At 45.9% G+C, this 18,832-nt stretch overlaps 1 protein-coding gene across 1 annotated transcript in view; it reads right to left on the reverse strand.

The window, feature by feature from the left end:
- Positions 1–18,832, reverse strand: part of SLC39A4 (solute carrier family 39 member 4) — a gene marked incomplete at its 3' end in the record, with an annotated part of 80,202 nt that overhangs the window by 11,099 nt on the left and 50,271 nt on the right. The window contains exons 7-9 of the mRNA XM_082258626.1: positions 15,586–15,741; positions 12,531–12,647; positions 6,002–6,053 (exon numbers count right to left, since the gene is read on the reverse strand). Coding sequence (XP_082114752.1) covers positions 6,002–6,053; positions 12,531–12,647; positions 15,586–15,741 — 325 coding nt within the window. The remainder of the gene's footprint in view (positions 1–6,001; positions 6,054–12,530; positions 12,648–15,585; positions 15,742–18,832) is intronic.

Genomic DNA, 18,832 nt, shown 5'->3' on the forward strand with positions numbered 1-18,832 from the left:
GATGATTTTATAGCGTAGGGTGCCCCAGGTCCTTGCAGCACATCTGCCAGTAGATCACCACCAGCTTTAGACTATAGAAGGCAAATTTCTCTGTCCCATCTGCTGCAGTGGAAAAACAAATACAGTCACTGCCACCCACATGCCCAGCGTCTAAATGCAAGCTTGTCAAAGCTGCTGGCTTTCAACTCCTGCCTTTCCGTCTGGTGGATTCTGCCCCCTTCCGTAAATTTGCAGAATATGCTGTACCACAATGGCAGGTTCCCAGTTGCTTTTCACGTAAGGCCATTCCAGCTCTGTACTATAACGTTGAAGGCAATGTTGTGGCTTTGTTGGGTAAGGCAGTCAGCCGCAAGGTCTACCTTACTGCTGACATGTCCAGCAAGAGTGGTAAGGGACAATATACGTATTTAGTTCACAGCACAATGGGTAACTCTGCTTGCAACTCAGAAGGATGCAGGACAGGGTTCAGTGCTGCAGTTTGTTGGGCCATTTCTCCATATAGCTAGTGTCTCCATAAAGCTAGGCATGATGATGTGAGATTTGTCAGCTCCACCCCCTCCATCAGTGTCACAGTCCCTGTTGTGTTCCAACTGGAGCAGACTCTGCATGGCATTAATTACAGGACACTTGAGGCAAAGCAGCGGGAGGAAAAGGAGGACTTCCTTTCCCCTCAAGGCCTGCTTTATGCAGACACCAGTCTTGCAACGCCGCAGAACACACTAGAGGAAAGGAAGGAGGAGGATTCTGGCAGCTTTGGAGGCAAAGTTGCAATCTGTACCTGCCACTCTTATTCCCTTCCCACCGCCCCCCACCATCATCCAATCCATCACCCACTCCACCGCTCTGTGTCTGCTTACCTCCAGCTGCACTTCTGCCAGGCAGTGGAAGACCACCCACCCGTCCAGATTGCTCTATCATCTACACCGACCACTCACCCGTTCAGGCTCCTCTATCATCCACACAGACCACCCAACCATCCAGATTCCTCTATCATCCACAACAACCACCCAAACGTCCAGATTCCTCTATCATCCACAACAACCACCCAAACCTCCAGATTCCTCTATCATCCACAACAACCACCCAAACCTCCAGATTCCTCTATCATCCACAACAACCACCCAAACCTCCAGATTCCTCTATCATCCACAACAACCACCCAAACGTCCAGATTCCTCTATCATCCACAACAACCACCCAAACCTCCAGATTCCTCTATCATCCACAACAACCACCCAAACCTCCAGATTCCTCTATCATCCACAACAACCACCCAAACGTCCAGATTCCTCTATCATCCACAACAACCACCCAAACCTCCAGATTCCTCTATCATCCACAACAACCACCCAAACGTCCAGATTCCTCTATCATCCACAACAACCACCCAAACCTCCAGATTCCTCTATCATCCACAACAACCACCCAAACCTCCAGATTCCTCTATCATCCACAACAACCACCCAAACGTCCAGATTCCTCTATCATCCACACCGACCACGCAACCATACAGATTCTTCTATCCACGCCGACCACCCACCTGTCTATATTTCTCTATCATCCACACGACCACCCACCTGTCTATATTTCTCTATCATCTACACTGACCACCCACCCATCCATATTTCTCTATCATCCATACCGACCACCCACCCACCCATCCATCCATATTCCTCTACCATCCACATCAACCACCTACCCGTTTAGATTCCACTGTCCAGATTCCTCTATCATCCACAATCTTTTTAGGGGCACGTTTTATCAAACCTCCCTAACCAGACCCATAAATCCTCAGGGGGTAAAGTCTTATTTCTAGTCAGAATAGTCACATTTTTAATCAAAGGTTGTTGTGAGATACATGTGCTCATACCGTTCCCAAAACAGATCCAGCGACTCTGGATGAACAAATGACAAATCATATTCATAGGAAACTTCAGGACTGATTAGAGCATAAATATCCTCCACCTTAAATCCCATGGCTAGGATCCTATCCACAACCCCCTTCCTGATAGGTGGCAGGTGGTACCTCCTCTTTCTCACCTGAGCTGTACCACATTCCTGTGTTTAATGGAAAAAGGTGTGTTAGGTGAAACTGGCTCTCTTCCACCAGCAGCATGACATTGTCCCGACACAGCCCTAGCATAGCTCCTACCCAGGATAGATGACTCAGAATGTCTGTATTCAGGCACATTTACTTGCTACATAGGAACCCCTGAAATCAGTTTGGCAAATTACTCGGTACCTGATCCTCCCTCCTGCCCTCCAGCACAGCAGTCCTGCTCACTATACTCCCAGAAGTACCACAAATAACAAAAGTCCCATTATCAGGTAAAGTCTTCTGTTTAGAAAAAACACCAGCTGTCTTAACGTCCATGCGGCACTCCTGCTCTGCAGTATTAGTGTCCATGCTGCACTCTTGCTCTGCAGTATTAGTGTCCATGCGACACTCCTGCTCCTTGTTCTCCCAGCCAGCAGGAACTTCTTTGTTTGGCTTACTGCCATCTCCTGCATTCCTTGCCAACTGCAAGTATCTGTTGGCAGATGCGATCTCTTTCTCCGTAGCAGCAATCACGGGAAAAGCTTCCACACACTAAGAGATTCTCAGCAAACACCCGTTTTACCAGCATTTTTCTGAACTGAAATAGTTCCAGCATGTCCACCATTTGCAGACATTGTACCACTGCCACCATCTTGATCAGACTTAACCAAAAAAAACTTTTCCAAAAATTTGTCCCTAACAGGCCGAGGGACGACATCCTCCTCCTCATCTTCATCTGATGAGTCAGTGGAAAATCAAAACTTCCGGCCACTCAAAGGCGATTCCATTTCTGCAATGGCCTGCAGCAATCCGCCATTTTCCTCAACCTCCTGCTGGGGAGGGAGAGGGGCAGATACCGACTCAGACACAACAGATCCCGAGACATGGGTAGTACTGGAGCCATCATGTGAAACCACTTCCTTACCCCCTATAAGTACTGTTGTCATTGCTCTGGCATCCACCCTCTGGCTGGTACTGGCAGAGGCACTTTCCTTCGTCTGGTACTGGCAGAGGCACTTTCCTTCGTCTGTCGAAATCTCTCCTCATTCTCATGCTTTTCCTTGAACACACTGCTGCTTTCCTTCAGAGAGGCAACCGACTTCTGCTTCCTCCAGACTTCAGCTTTGAATCTTCCCTCTTACTGCTCCCTGTCTTACCATGCAGAGGTTTCCTTTTCCTGTAATCTGCTTTCAGGACAGCAAGCTTCTGTTCCTCCTTTGTTATATTGCAAAGTTTATTCACCACTCTTGTCCTGGAAGGCTGGTGTGACGGAACCGTCCAGCACCCCGCTTAAGTGCTTCCGTCAGTATACCGCTTCCTCCAGTCTGGACATAGGAACCAGATATTGTAGCGGACCATACAAGACTAGCCAGCAAAAGCTTATGTGAGAACTGGAACTGTTTATTGAAAACTCAAATAGATATTATAGTACACCAGGTCAGATGAGCCTGATCACATTTTAGTATGCAAAGGAAATTGTTTACAGGATACAATTAACATAAATAAGGAACGTTAGAAGAGCGAATATAAACTATGCTAATCCACCTCTAGCAACATAAACAGTAATATAATGAACATGAGCTAATTAACAAGTAACTTATACCAGACTAGGGATACAATACATATTATTTTAAGCATAAAACATAATATCCCATGATGGTTCCATAACAAGGTAAAGTGGTCACCATATTAATCACCAGTCCAAGAGATGCTCAGGCATACAGAAACAATCAAGGTCCTAATTTACACAATTAACAATGGGGCTGCACCCTAGGAGGCATACAATGGGGCTGCATCCAAGGAGGCATACAATGGGGCTGCAACCTAGGAGGCATAGAATGGGGCTGCACGCAAGGAAGCATACAATGGGACTGCACCCTAGAAGGCATACAATGGGGCTGCACCCTAGGAGGCATACAATGGGGCTGCACCCTGGGAGGCATACAATGGGGCTGCACCCTAGGAGGCATAGAATGGGGCTGCACCCAAGGAGGCATACAATGGGGCTGCACCCTAGGAGGCATACAATGGGGCTGCACCCAAGGAGGCATACAATGGGACTGCACCCTCGAAGGCATACAATGGGGCTGCACCCTAGGAGGCATGCAATGGGGCTGCACCCTAGGAGGCATACAATGGGGCTGCACCCTAGGAGGCATACAATGGGGCTGCACCCTGGGAGGCATACAATGGGGCTGCACCCTAGGAGGCATAGAATGGGGCTGCACCCAAGGAGGCATACAATGGGGCTGCACCCTAGGAGGCATACAATGGGGCTGCACCCAAGGAGGCATACAATGGGACTGCACCCTAGAAGGCATACAATGGGGCTGCACCCTAGGAGGCATGCAATGGGGCTGCACCCTAGGAGGCATACAATGGGGCTGCACCCTAGGAGGCATAGATTGGGAGAGATACACATTTGTGTATTCTGTCCACTAGAGAAGACATTAGAGGACAAACCATGTCCCAGCAGTCTGATAAAGTGGAATGAATGTATCTTCATATATTTCTTAAGGGATATTTTTGATAAATATTTCTGTCCCATTTGAAGTAATCCAAACTTTGCTCTCTGCGTCCATTAAGTAGTTGTCCATCATTTTCTCGGTCACCCTGTGCCCCTAATTTCACACAGGGAGACGTAAAAGTAGGAAGGACCTGGGGAGCTGAACTAGAAGTTTCCCGACCTCTCTAAGGTAAGGAGGCAGAAACACTGGCCCCACAACAGCTGGTAAGGACTCGCCCTGCATAGGAACAAATCCAGGGTCCATTGCATGGTCCAGGGACCATTGAGCATGGGGTGTAGGCCTCAGTTCCTCTGAAGAACCTCCCACATTCCCCAGCCTGCTGCATGATGGCTGGGGAGAGGCCTGTAGGAGAGCTCCCAGGCTTGACATTTCTGCCAGATGAGATCAAACCAGAGTGAGCCACCAGCACCACCTGGTGGAGAGACCGATGTGACTGGATCAGTGTTCTCTGTACAGCACTATGGTATATGTAAGAGCTATATAAAGGTATAAAATCACTGGGTTGAATAGATGGCATTATATTGGGGGTCTGTGCGGTGGATGGGATGGAAGATGTTGGAGGGGATGGAATATTGTCATATAAATATAGAACAAGAAGTCCCCTCCTATCTCCGTGGAAGCCCAATAGGGAAGAAACGCATCAGAGAAAGGAGGAGCCGCACCGTCACTCACTACACCGCGACTTGTACTGCAGACAACCGCGGACATCGATCTCTACAGGCACTTGTATTCGAGATTTATACAAGTGTTTTTACCATTTTAATAAACATATTTTGGTGATAATGCACTATTTTTGGCCTTCCTTATTCTTGTCCCTTACGTGGAATCACCATGGATGCTAAATTGAGTTTAAGTGCCAGGAGATCCTCTTCCCTCACCATTGGAAATAGGAATCTACATTCTAAAGCCCCCCATCCTTTGGAATCTGGTAAGAGGCTACCTGTACACTAGGTGAAGGTGTATTTGATTCACCCCCACTTTGTGGTGTCCTAAGAGGCTCTCCCTGGATCGATCATTATCTATTTATGCCCTAAATTTCTTTTCTCTGGTAAGAAGTAAATTCAAGAGGTGGTGGGAAACTTTCACATTCCTTGCTGAAAATCACTTCAACACCAGTTTATTTTTCCACGTTTTCTACACTCATTTTTCTTGGAGTTGGAAAGTTGGGATTTGTTCATCACTTATTTTGGACTTTATTATTCCCTTGTGGACTTTATTCACGTTTACACAACTTTGTTTGAGTTATATGTTAAATAAGGTTATTGACATGTAAATTGTTGGTTTACAATCGCACATCATATTTGTAGCGCACCAGACTTTTTTTTTTCACAATATTTCATTTCCATTACATTGGATCTTTGGTTGCAGCACATTCACATTATCAGCGCATTTTCTCACATTTTCAATGAAGTTTATATATCTTGGGTGTACTTACCACGGCTCCTGGGAGGTGGTGTACTCTTCTCTACCTCGATGTCGGTGCTCACCTGGAAGAGTAGATGGATGTCAGACATTCATAATCCTTTGTACCTTTAGCATGCAATACTCCATAAACCAATCAGTAAAATGTTATATCACTCTATAATCCCTGTGTGAATATATCTGGTATCAATGTACAGTTGTGTTCAAAAGTATTCAACCCCCCCCCCCCCCCCATGCTGTAAAGGGTTTTAGGGAATTTAGTGTACATTTGTAATTGTATTCAGAATGAAATCCTACAAGGACTTCTTAAAGAACCATATGCAACTAAAATGACATCAATTGGTTTTGTAATACAGTAGTAAATATTTATTTTGTGAATTCTTCATTGACACAATTATTCAACCCCTTAAAGACTACCACTCTGAAGAACAGAGGTTCATTGAAGTGTTTTCAATCAGGTATTGAAAATACCTGTGGATGTCAGGGAGCAGCAATAAAGCCTAATAAGCACCAATTAGGCAGCTTTAAAATGACTGTGATACTCAGCTCCTTCTAGACATTTACTGGTGTGGTTACAAACATGGTGAAGTCAAGAGAATGGTCCAGGAAGACAAGAGAAGAGGTGATTACTCTTCACAGAAAGGGCAATGGCTATAAGAAGATTGCAAAGATGTTAAACATACCAGGAGACACCATAGGAAGCATCATTCGCAAATTCAAGGCAAAGGGCACTGTTGAAACGCTACCTGGTCGTAGCAGAAAGAAGATGCTGACTTCGACTGCTGTGCGCTACCTGAAGCGTAGAGTGGAGAAATGTCCCCGTGTGACTGCTGAGGAACTGAGAAAAGATTTGTCAGATGTGGGTACTGAAGTTTCTGCTCAGACAATACGGCGCACACTGCGTAATGAAGGCCTCCATGCCAGAACTCCCAGGCGCACCCCCTTGCTGTCTCCAAAGAATAAGAAGAGTCGACTGCAGTATGCCAAAAGTCATGTGGACAAACCACAGAAGTTTTGGGATAGTGTTCTGTGGACTGATGAAACAAAATTAGAACTGTTTGGGCCCATAGATCAACGCTATGTTTGGAGGAGGAAGAACAAGGCCTATGAAGAAAAGAACACCTTGCCTACTGCGGGGGGTCAATCATGCTTTGGGGCTGTTTTGCTTCTGCAGGTACAGGGAAGCTTCAACGTGTGCAAGGTACCATGAATTCTCTTCAGTACCAGGAGATATTGGATGACAATGTGATACAGTCCGTCACAAACCTGAGGCTTGGGAGACGTTGGACCTTTCAACAGGACAATGATCCCAAGCATACCTCCAAGTCCACTAGAGCATGGTTGCAGATTAAAGGCTGGAACATTTTGGAGTGGCCATCCCAGTCACCAGACTTAAATCCGATTGAGAACCTCTGCTGGGACTTAAAGAAAGCAGTTGCAGTGCACAAGCCTAAGAATGTGACTGAACTGGAGGCTTTTGCCCATGACGAATGGGCGAAGATACCCGTAGATCGCTGCAAGACACTTGTGTCAAGCTATGCTTCACGTTTAAAAGCTGTTATAACTGTAAAAGGATGTTGTACTAAGTACTAAGATTGGGGGTTGAATAAAACTGATAATGATGTGAGCACAGAAAAGACATTTATGGTTATTTCATTATAAATGTTATATTTGTCTGACCTACACCGGCCTCTTTCATTTCATTGTAAGCAGGATGACTGAATGATCAAAATCAATGTCAAACTGGCCAAAACAATCGATTTCAGTGGGGGTTGAATAATTTTGAACACAACTGTAAATCTGAGTGGGGTGGCAGAGCAGGAAAAAGGCACGGAATTGGGAACACACGGCACTGTATTTTGCACTTGATTCACACAAAAAACCCCACTTTTTGAACCTTTTTTTTTTAGAGACTAGTTTATTCATGAATTCACAGAGGAATATATGGATTTTTAATATATTTATAATTAATAGATAAATTCACACAGCAATTTTAGCGTAATGTAGCATTTTATTTATTGGTTTATAGAGTATTGCACGTAGCACTTAAGTTTATGTTTCACAGGGATATTGTATTTATTGATTTTCCTCCAGACATACTTAGTTTTGGATGGATTGCGCAAGAGCGCTACGTTTTAATTGTAATGATACATGAGTACCACCAGAGGGCACTAATGTGACAGCAGATTTTTGTGAAAACACATATACAGTATATCACAAAAGTAAGTACACCCCTCCCATGTGACAACACTGAAGAAATTACACTTTGCTACAATGTAAAGTAGTGAGTGTACAGCTTGTATAACAGTGTAAATTTACTGTCCCCTCAAAATAACTCAACACACAGCCATTAATGTCTAAATCGCTGGCAACAAAAGTGAGTACACCCCTAAGTGACAATCTCCAAATTGGGCCCAAAGTGTCAATATTTTGTGTGGCCACCATTATTTTCCAGCACTGGGCTTGGAGTTCACCAGAACTTCACAGGTTGCCACTGGAGTCCTCTTCCCCTCCTCCATGATGACATCACAGAGCTGGTGGATGTTAGAGACCTTGCGCTCCTCCACCTTCCATTTGAGGATGCCCCACAGATGCTCAATAGGGTTTAGGTCTGGAGACATGCTTGGCCAGTCCATCACCTTTACCCTCAGCTTCTTTAGCAAGGCAGTGGTCATCTTGGAGGTGTTTGGGGTCGTTATGTTGGAATATTGCCCTGCCCCCCAGTCTCTGAAGGGAGGGGATCATGCTCTGCTTCAGTATGTTACAGTACATGTTGGCATTCATGGTTCCCTCAATGAACTGTAGCTCCCCAGTGCCGGCAGCACTCATGCAGCCCCAGACCATGACACTCCCACCACCATGCTTGACTGTAGGAAGACACACTTGTCTTTGTACTCCTCACCTGGTTGCCCCCACACACGCCTGACACCATCTGACACCAAATAAGTTTATCTTGGTCTCATCAGAGCACAGGAGATGGTTCCAGTAATCCATGTCCTTAGTCTGCTTGTCTTCAGAAAACTGTTTGCAGGCTTTCTTGTCCATCATCTTTAGAAGAGGCTTCCTTCTGGGATGACAGCCATGCAGACCAATTTGATGCAGTGTGCGGCGTATGGTCTGAGCACCGACAGGCTGACCCCCCCCCCCCCTTCAACCTCTGCAGCAATGCTGGCAGCACTCATACATCTATTTCCCAAAGACAACCTCTGGATATGACGCTGAGCACGTGCACTCAACTTCTTTGGTCGACCATGGCGAGGCCTGTTCTGAGTGGAACCTGTCCTAGTAACCCGCTGTATGGTCTTGGCCTCCGTGCTGCAGCTCAGTTTCAGGGTCTTGGCAATCTTCTTATAGCCTAGGCCATCTTTATGTAGAGCAACAATTCTTTTTTCAGATCCTCAGAGAGTTCTTTGCCATGAGGTGCCATGTTGAACTTCCAGTGACCAGTATGAGAGAGTGAGAGCGATAACGCCAAATTTAACACACCTGCTCCTCATTCACACCTGAGACCTTGTAACACTAACGAGTCACATGACACCGGGGAGGGAAAATGGCTAATTGGGCCCAATTTGGACATTGTCACTTAGGGGTGTACTGACTTTTGTTGCCAGCGGTTTAGACATTAATGGCTGTGTGTTGTTATTTTGAGGGGACAGCAAATTTACACTGTTATACAAGCTGTACACTCACTACTTTACATTGTAGCAAAGTGTCATTTCTTCAGTGTTGTCACATGAAAAGATAGAATAAAATATTTACAAAAATCTGAGGGGTGTACTTACTTTTGTCAGATACTGTATATACACATCCCAGTGAAGCTGACACTTCCTATACATCTAAAAGGATGCCAGGGATACGTTCTTTCATATAATACTTGGGTTTAGAGCAGTGCATGGGTTCTTTTCAGGAGAAAGCTGGAGCATGCGCAGTGTGAGTGGTAATGCTGAAGATGGAGTTGGCTGGAATAGAGTTTTGTATGAATTTCACAAGAGCCCTGTTTTAAGTGTAATAATCTTTTTAGACGTGCATGTTTCTCCATGTTAGCCACTGGATGCTGCTGGCTTTAGCTGTGCAATCTGCTAATCACTCTATTACAGTCTATTCAAACAACTGATCAGCAGATTGCACAGCTAAAGCCTTCATTACTCAGTCTAAGGTGGTGGGTGAAGGCATGAGAAACATGCATGTTTAAAGGGATGCCGGGGATGTTTACTTTCATAGGGCTGAGAGCTTTACCCATCATGTGACCACAAAATTAATAGAGTAAGAAAAAGGTATCTGAGCTTGATGTAATGGTGAGATTATATGTCGGTTATTGTTGGCCTCTTATTTAATGGTCATACGCAACAACCACTTCTAATAGGTTTATATACTTTAATAATGAGGATCTACCTAGTCTAGTCTTCCACTTTATAAAACTCTGGTCCGACCGCATCTGGAGTATTCTGTCCAGTTCTGGTCGCCAGTCCTCAGGAGGGATGTGTTGGAGCTGGAGAGAGTCCAGAGAAGGGCAACAAAACTGATTAGGGGGTTGGAAGACCTTAATTATAAAGAGCATCTGCAATCGCTTGATTTATTCTCCCTGAGAGGGGACATGATAGCAATTTATAAATATCTCAATGGTGATCTCAGCATAGAAAAAAAGCTATTCAGTCTAAAGGATTGCATAAGGACTTGAGGGCATACAATGCGACGCAGGGGGTTCTTTACTGTTAGGGCTACAAGATTGGGGAGTTCTCTACCACAAGAGGTGGTTTCTGCGGGAAGTATGGTGGCTTTCAAAAGACTCTTAGACGTACATCTCAAGGAGAAAAACATCCAGGGGTATGAGAGATGATTACGGGCACACACACCTACACAGGGGGAACTGGATGGACTATTGTCTTTATTCAACCTCAACTACTATGTAACAAAACATGGAGCTCATCCAGATGAATACAATGTATCAATTCATGAAAAATAAAATATTGTCAGAATGAAGTAACGTTCATAGAAATGTGAAGAATTCCACGAGCCGCCTTTGTGTTGGTGAACTGAATGTTCTGATGATGAAATAGAACAATGAAGGCATTGATAATAATTTCTACTATAAGTGAATGGACCCCAACAATTGTAATGATCACACGGTCATTCTGATTTGAGGATGGAGAAGGGTCCAGAGCTGTCATCCTCCTCCTCCTCAATTCACTATTTCATGGCTCACCAACCTAGAATGAGGAGGCAGATATCTGGTGCCAGGCATCTGATATACTCATGCTTGTTTCAGATCAGTGGCTCAGTGGTAATTGAAGGATCAGGATGACTCTCTGAAGCTTGCAACTTCAAACCTAAGTCAGCAATGGCAGCCCCCAAAAAATCTATCCTGCAGCTTAGGTCACCAGCATAATATTCATACTAATTGCAAAGGGTACTGTGGGAGCTTACACTAAGAATAACCAGAGGGCTGAGTAAGAGTACATGGGATATAATCAGGGTACTGGGGGAGCTTAGACGAAGAATAACCAGAGGGCTGAGTAAGAGTAGATGGGATATAATCGGTAGAGTGTGAATAACCAAAGAGGTGAGTAGGAGCAGAGAGGATATAATCAGAGTATTAGGGAAGCTTAGATGGAGAATAACCAGAGACGTGAGTAGGTGTAGGTGGGATTTAATTAAGGTATTGTGGGAACTTAGCCTAAGAATAACCTGAGAAGTGAGTAGAAGTAGATGAGAAATAATCAGGGTATGGGGGGAGCTTAGACTGAGAATAACCAAAGACCTAAGTAAGAGTAGGTTGGATATAATCAGGGGACTATGTGAGCTTATACTCAGAATAACCAGAGAGCCGAGTAGGAGCAGATTGATATATTTAGGGTACTGTGGGAGCTTAGACTAAGAATACCCAGAGAGGTGAGTAGGAACAAATGGGATACAATCAGGGTACTGGGGGAGCTTAGAGTAAGAATAACTAGAGAGGTAAGTAGGAGTAGATGGGAAATAATCAGGGTACTGGGGGAGCTCAGACTGAGAATTACCAGAGAGGTAAGTAGGAACAGATGGAATATAATCAGGGTATTGGGGTAGTTTAGACTAAAAATAACCAGAGAGAGTAGGAACAGATGGGATAAAATCAGGGTACTGGGGGAGCTTGGACTAACAATAACCACAGAGCTGAGTTAAGCCTGGTCCACACTATGGCGGGTTAAACGAAAAAAAAAAAAATGTTGGCTCCAGTCGGAGCCATTGTACTAACAATCTGATGTTAGTACAGTGATCTCCCCCTCTTGGCTGTTGTGTTTTGACAGGGGGACGCCCCCCCCCCGCCAGAAAACTCCGGTCATTGCTTTCAGCCATTGTCTGAGAGCGCTGATCGGGAGTTGGTCAGTTGCTGGTTTTCCAGCCTGCACGTCTGATAGAAGCCAGCCATAGACAGAAGGGAGTAATCAGAGTACGGGGGGAGAAGCAGATTGGAAGTATTCGGGGTCTTGGGGAAGAGTAGGTGCTGAGTAGTCTGGAAGGTCTGCCTGGGAGGAATCTCAGAGAATGGATGGACTCTATCATACCAGATCTGCCTGTGATGAGGATTGTTTCTCTTTTTTCCGTCTCTTCTGCTCCTGGTGGTAGTTCTGCAGGGACAGGCCGTGGTCACAGTGCCCTTTGTGGTCTTCTTCCTCTTCATGCTGTATGAAGACAAAATCTAGAATTACCTTCTGCAGTAATCTGTGCTTTCTCTATTTAATAGAGCTTCCAATTGCAACTAAAATAACCAGTGTTCTAATCTACTTTAGGAATGGGAAGAGGAGAAGCTGATTGGTTGTCAGTACAGAAATACAGAAGATTGAACATTCAGAAACTTCATACATGAGGCAAAACATGACATACAGTATATATGACATCATAGATAACATACAGTATATATGACATCATAGATAACATACAGTATATATGACATCATAGATAACATACAGTAAATATGACCTCATACATAACAATTAACCAATAAAGAGTCTCTTTTATTAGATACTGTCCACCCCGTAGGAAATTAATGGGTCTGACTTACCACAAAGCTCCAAATTGAATGTAGGAAGGATCTGTATGACCTTCCCCCTAGGAGGAAACCAAACTTCACACATGGGGAAAAGCTGTGTGACCTTCCCCCAAAGAGGGAACCAAACTTTACACATTGGTAAAGAGCGGTGTGACCTTCCCCCAAAGAGGGCACCAAACTTTACACATGGGGAGGAGCTTTATGACCTTCCTCCTTGGAGGAAACCAAACTTCACACATGGGGAGGAGCTGTATGACCTTCCTCCTAGGAGGAAACCAAACTTCACACATGGGGAGGAGCTGTATGACCTTCCTCCAAGGAGGGAACCAAACTTCACACATGGGGAGGAGCTGTATGACCTTCCTCCAAGGAGGGAACCAAACTTCCCACATTTGGAGGAGCTGTATGACCTTCCTCCAAGGAGGGAACCAAACTTCCCACATGGGGAGGAGCTGTATGACCTTCCTCCAAGGAGGGAACCAAACTTCCCACATGGGGAGGAGCTGTATGACCTTCCCCCAAGGAGGGAAGCAAACTTCCCACATGGGGAGGAGCTGTATGACCTTCCTCCAAGGAGGGAACCAAACTTTCCACATGGGGGGAGTTGTATGACCTTCCTCCTAGGAGGAAACCAAACTTCACACATGGGGAGGAGCTGTATGACCTTCCCCCCAGGAGGGAACCAAACTTCGAACATGGGGAGGAGCTGTATGACCCCCCCAAGAGGGAACCAAACATCACACATTGAGAGGAGCTGTATGACCTTCTTCCTAGGAGGAAACCAAACTTCGAACATGGGGAGGAGCTGTATGACCTTCCCCCCAGGAGGGAACCAAACTTCGAACATGGGGAGGAGCTGTATGACCTTCCCCCCAGGAGGGAACCAAACATCACACATTGAGAGGAGCTGTATGACCTTCCTCCAAGGAGGAAACCAAACTTCACACATGGGGAAAAGCTGTGTGACCTTCCCCCAAGGAGGGAACCAAACTTTACACATTGGGAAAGAGCGATGTGACCTTCCCCCTAGGAGGGAACCAAACTTTACACATTGGTAAAGAGCGGTGTGACCTTCCCCCAAAGAGGGCACCAAACTTTACACATGGGGAGGAGCTTTATGACCTCCCTCCTTGGAGGAAACCAAACTTCACACATGGGGAGGAGCTGTATGACCTTCCTCCTAGGAGGAAACCAAACTTCACACATGGGGAGGAGCTGTATGACCTTCCTCCTAGGAGGAAACCAAACTTCACACATGGGGAGGAGCTGTATGACCTTCCTCCAAGGAGGGAACCAAACTTCCCACATGGGGAGGAGCTGTATGACCTTCCTCCAAGGAGGGAACCAAACTTCCCACATGGGGAGGAGCTGTATGACCTTCCTTCAAAGAGGGAACCAAACTTCCCACATGGGGAGGAGCTGTATGACCTTCCCCCAAGGAGGGAAGCAAACTTCCCACATGGGGAGGAGCTGTATGACCTTCCTCCAAGGAGGGAACCAAACTTCGAACATGGGGAGGAGCTGTATGACCCCCCCAGGAGGGAACCAAACATCACACATTGAGAGGAGCTGTATGACCTTCTTCCTAGGAGGAAACCAAACTTCGAACATGGGGAGGAGCTGTATGACCTTCCCCCCAGGAGGGAACCAAACTTCGAACATGGGGAGGAGCTGTATGACCTTCCCCCCAGGAGGGAACCAAACATCACACATTGAGAGGAGCTGTATGACCTTCCTCCAAGGAGGAAACCAAACTTCACAAATGGGAAGGAGGTGCATGGCCTTGCAGCAAGGAGGGGAACCAAACTTCACAAATAGGAAGGAGCTGTATGGCCTTCTCCCAAGCAGGGAACCCAACTTCAGACATGGGGAGGAGCTTTATAACCTTCCTCCTAGCAGAGAAGCAAACTTCACATATAGAGAGAAGCTGTATGACCTTCCCCCAAGGAAGGAACCAAACTTCACACATGAGGGGGAAGCTGTATGACCTTCCCCTAAGGAGAGTACCAAACTTCACACATTGAGAGAAGCTGTATGACCTTCCTCCTAGGAGGGAACCAAACCTAACACATGAAGAGAAGCTGTATGGCCTTCCCCCAAGGAAGGAACCAAACTTCACACATGGGGAGGAGCTGTATGAAATGCTCCCCCCCAGAGGGAGGAGCCAAATTCATACATAGAAGGAGCTTTATGAACTGCCTCCCTGAGGGAGGAGCCATACCTCACAGATGGGGAGGAGCTATATGAACTTCCCCCTAGAGGGAGAAGCCAACCTTCTCACATGGGGAGGAGCTGTATTAACATTCCCCCCCAAGGGGAGGAGGCAAGCTTCACACATTGGGAGTAACTGCATGAACTGCCCCCTAGAGGGAAAAGCCAAGCTTCACACAGGACCAGTAAATGATGTCACAAAATGGTGTGAGCAAGCTAGGCTCCTGCTAGGATGTACGGTATAATCTGTTCCCTGGGAAGGACAATCCTGGGGGGAGGGGAGGATCTAATTTCCAATTGTTTTCCCTCCCTGCTTTAAAATGACATCCTGAGCTGATTTTCCAGTGATTGGGACTCACCTTATCTGCCATCAGTATATTGAACACACTCTCCATCAAGAAGAAGGCGTAGAGACCACCCAGGACTGCCAGCAGCTTCCAGGTGTAAGTGCGGTCCTCCTCTACTGCATGATCAGCATGACTGTCCGTTTCACTGTGTGAATGCAGACCCAGGAACTGCGGAGACAAGGGGAGATGAGCCATGCCACAATGTACGTTCAGGTTACATGCTTCTTATAGTATTTATAGTATGTGGTATTATATATGTAGCACTGCCCCCTAGAGGACTGCTGAGAATTTCACTTTCTGGATTCCCCTGGGTTACCCTTAGCCAAGTATAGCAGACAAATAGCATTGAAAGTCCTTGGCTCAGTCAAGAATCAATCCAGGGGATGTTGTTTCTTTTTGTATTTTATTTAGAACTGGGATAGGAGAAGGGATGAGTGGGATACTCCAACTTATGAACTATGCACAATCTTGAGGACAACTAGCTGTAGTGTGCGGCAAGGCCGCTACTTCACCTTGTTACAGAAGTGAAACTAGACAATGTGATCCTATTTGAGGTACTCTTCAGGGTTCTAACTTGGCACCCCCTTTCTTACTTGCTGTGTGCACTGACACCTGTCCACTGACTCTCCACTGGAGTGGTCCCCTTTCCTGGGCAGACCCCTGGCAAGCTTCCCGGTATTCATGGACACTATTTTTTCCAAGGTTGCTCTGCTTCCATCTCCACATGTCAGTTTCCTGGACCTCCTAGCTCAGCACCACACTCTTGGCTCACTAGGCCGACTGCCTGTGACCACCTTCCACAACAGACAGGAGGGGAGACAGCCGTCACCCTCCTCCTGGGACCTGGCTTCCCACCCAAAGACACCCTGTCACATGTGTTCTTGGCTTTTATAACACATCCCATGATGCACCGCTGACTGTGCCAACCCACTGGGATAGTCATAAATCCCTGTGTGTCACTGGCTGGGTTTCCTCCCCTGTCCAACAGGCCCTCCTATTGGATACAGTGGGGACACTCCCTCAGCCCAGATGAATCACACCCTGAGCACACGTAACAGTCCTAGCTACTGATCAGGCTCCCCTGATAAGCAGATGGGAGAAGGCTATGATTTACCTGCTACTCCCCTGTTAAGCAGGCACAGCAAACTATTCCTCCTGCTAGCACCTATCTAGGAGGGTGCTAAATATACATACGTACATAGAAAAGTGACGGCAGAAAAAAGACCAAGTGGTCCATTAAGTCTGCCCTTGGTGCATTTATGTGTGTTGACATATTTTTATTGTGCACCAACGTGGATTTTGTATTTTTTCCAGGAAAAAACAAATCTATAACTGCTACTCCTATGTGTACGCTATATGGCCAAAACTTTGTGCACTGCAAACCTATATGAACTTGTAAGGCATGGGTATGGAGCTGTCCCCAATCATGACCAATACAAAGGAGTTGTCCCCAACCATGGCCATTGTTATGGAGCTGTCCCTAAACATTGCCATTAATACGGAGTTGTCCCCAACCATGGCCATTAATATGGAGTTATCCCCAACCATAGCCATTGATATCGATTTGTCCCCAAACATGGCCATTGATATGGAGGTGTCCCTAAACATGGGCATTAATATGGAGTTGTCCCCAACCATGGCCAATAAAATGGAGTTATCACCAACCATGGCCAATAAAATGGAGTTGCCCCCAACCATTGCTGTTAATATGGAGTTGTCCCCAACCTTGGCCATTAATATGGAGTTGTCCCCAACCATAGCCATTGATATTGATTTGTCCCCAAACATGGCCATTGATATGGAGGTGTCCCTAAACATGGACATTAATATGGAGTTGTCCCCAACAATTGCCGTTAATATGGAGTTGTCCCCAACCTTGGCCAATAAAATGGAGTTGTCCCCAAACATGGCCACTGATGTGGAGTTGTTCCCAAACATGGCTATTGATATAGAGCTGTCCCTAAACATTGCCATTAATATGGAGTTGTCCCCAACCATGGCCAATAAAATGGAGTTACCCCCAACAATTTCCGTTAATATGGAGTTGTCCCCAACCTTGGCCAATAAAATGGAGTTGTCCCCAAACATGGCCACTGATATGGAGTTGTTCCCAAACATGGCTATTGATATAGAGCTGTCCCTAAACATTGCCATTAATATGGAGTTGTCCCCAACCATGGCTATTTATATGGAGTTGTCCCCAACTATGGCCATTGATATGGAGTTGTCCCCAAACATTGCCATTGATATGGAGTTGTCCCTAAACATGGCCAATAAAATGGAGTTGCCCCAACTATGGCCATTAATATTGAGTTGTTCCAACCTTGGCCAATAAAATGGAGTTGCCCCAACCATGGCCATTAATATGTTGTTGTCCCCAACCATGGGCAATAAAATAGAGTTGCCCCAACCATGGCCATTAATGGGCCAATAAAATGGAGATGCCATCAAGCATGGCCAATAGAATGAAAGTTGCCCCCAACCATGGCCAATAAAATAGAGTTGTCCCAACCATGGCCATTAATAGGGAGTTGTTCCTCCCCTGTTGCCATTAATATGGAGTTGCCCCGGACCAAAGCCATTTATATGGCGTTGACCCCAACTATGGCCATTAATATGGAGATGTCCTCAAGCATGGTGATTGAAATGGAGTTGCCCCCAACCAAGGCCATTTATATTGAGTTGCCCCCCTTCCCTATGGTCATTAACACATATGGTACACTATACAGCCATCTTTTTGTGCAAACCTAATAAACTTGTAGGACCTCTCATACCAAACCATGGTCATTAATACTGGAGTTTCCCACTCCTATGGCCATTATTATGGAGTTGTCCGTCCCCATGGCCAATAATTTGGAGCTCTCCCCCAACCATGGACAAAAAATGGAGTCCCCCCCAACCCCCATGGCCATTAATATGGAATCTACCCCCTGCCATTGCCATTATAATGGATCCCTCCCCCCCCCCTTTGTAGCTATACCACCCTCCACTCATCTGGGAAGTCTTTCCATGAGATTTTGGAGCGTGTCTGTGGAAATTTGTGAGGTCGGATACTGATGTTGGATGAGACGACCTGGCTCACAATTGGGGCTCCAATTTATCCCAAAGGTGTTCAGTAGGATTGAGGTCAGAGCTCAAATGATCTTTGTTCTTCATGGAAATGGCTACACTCTTCTTGGATGGCTTCCTACAACATTTTAGAGGGTTTCTGTGGGAATTTGTTCTCAGAACATTGTAAAGGCAAGTATTGATGTTGGAT

Source organism: Pelophylax lessonae (genome assembly GCF_965119305.1).
Source record: "Pelophylax lessonae genome assembly, chromosome: 5".
NCBI lineage: Eukaryota > Metazoa > Chordata > Amphibia > Anura > Ranidae > Pelophylax > Pelophylax lessonae.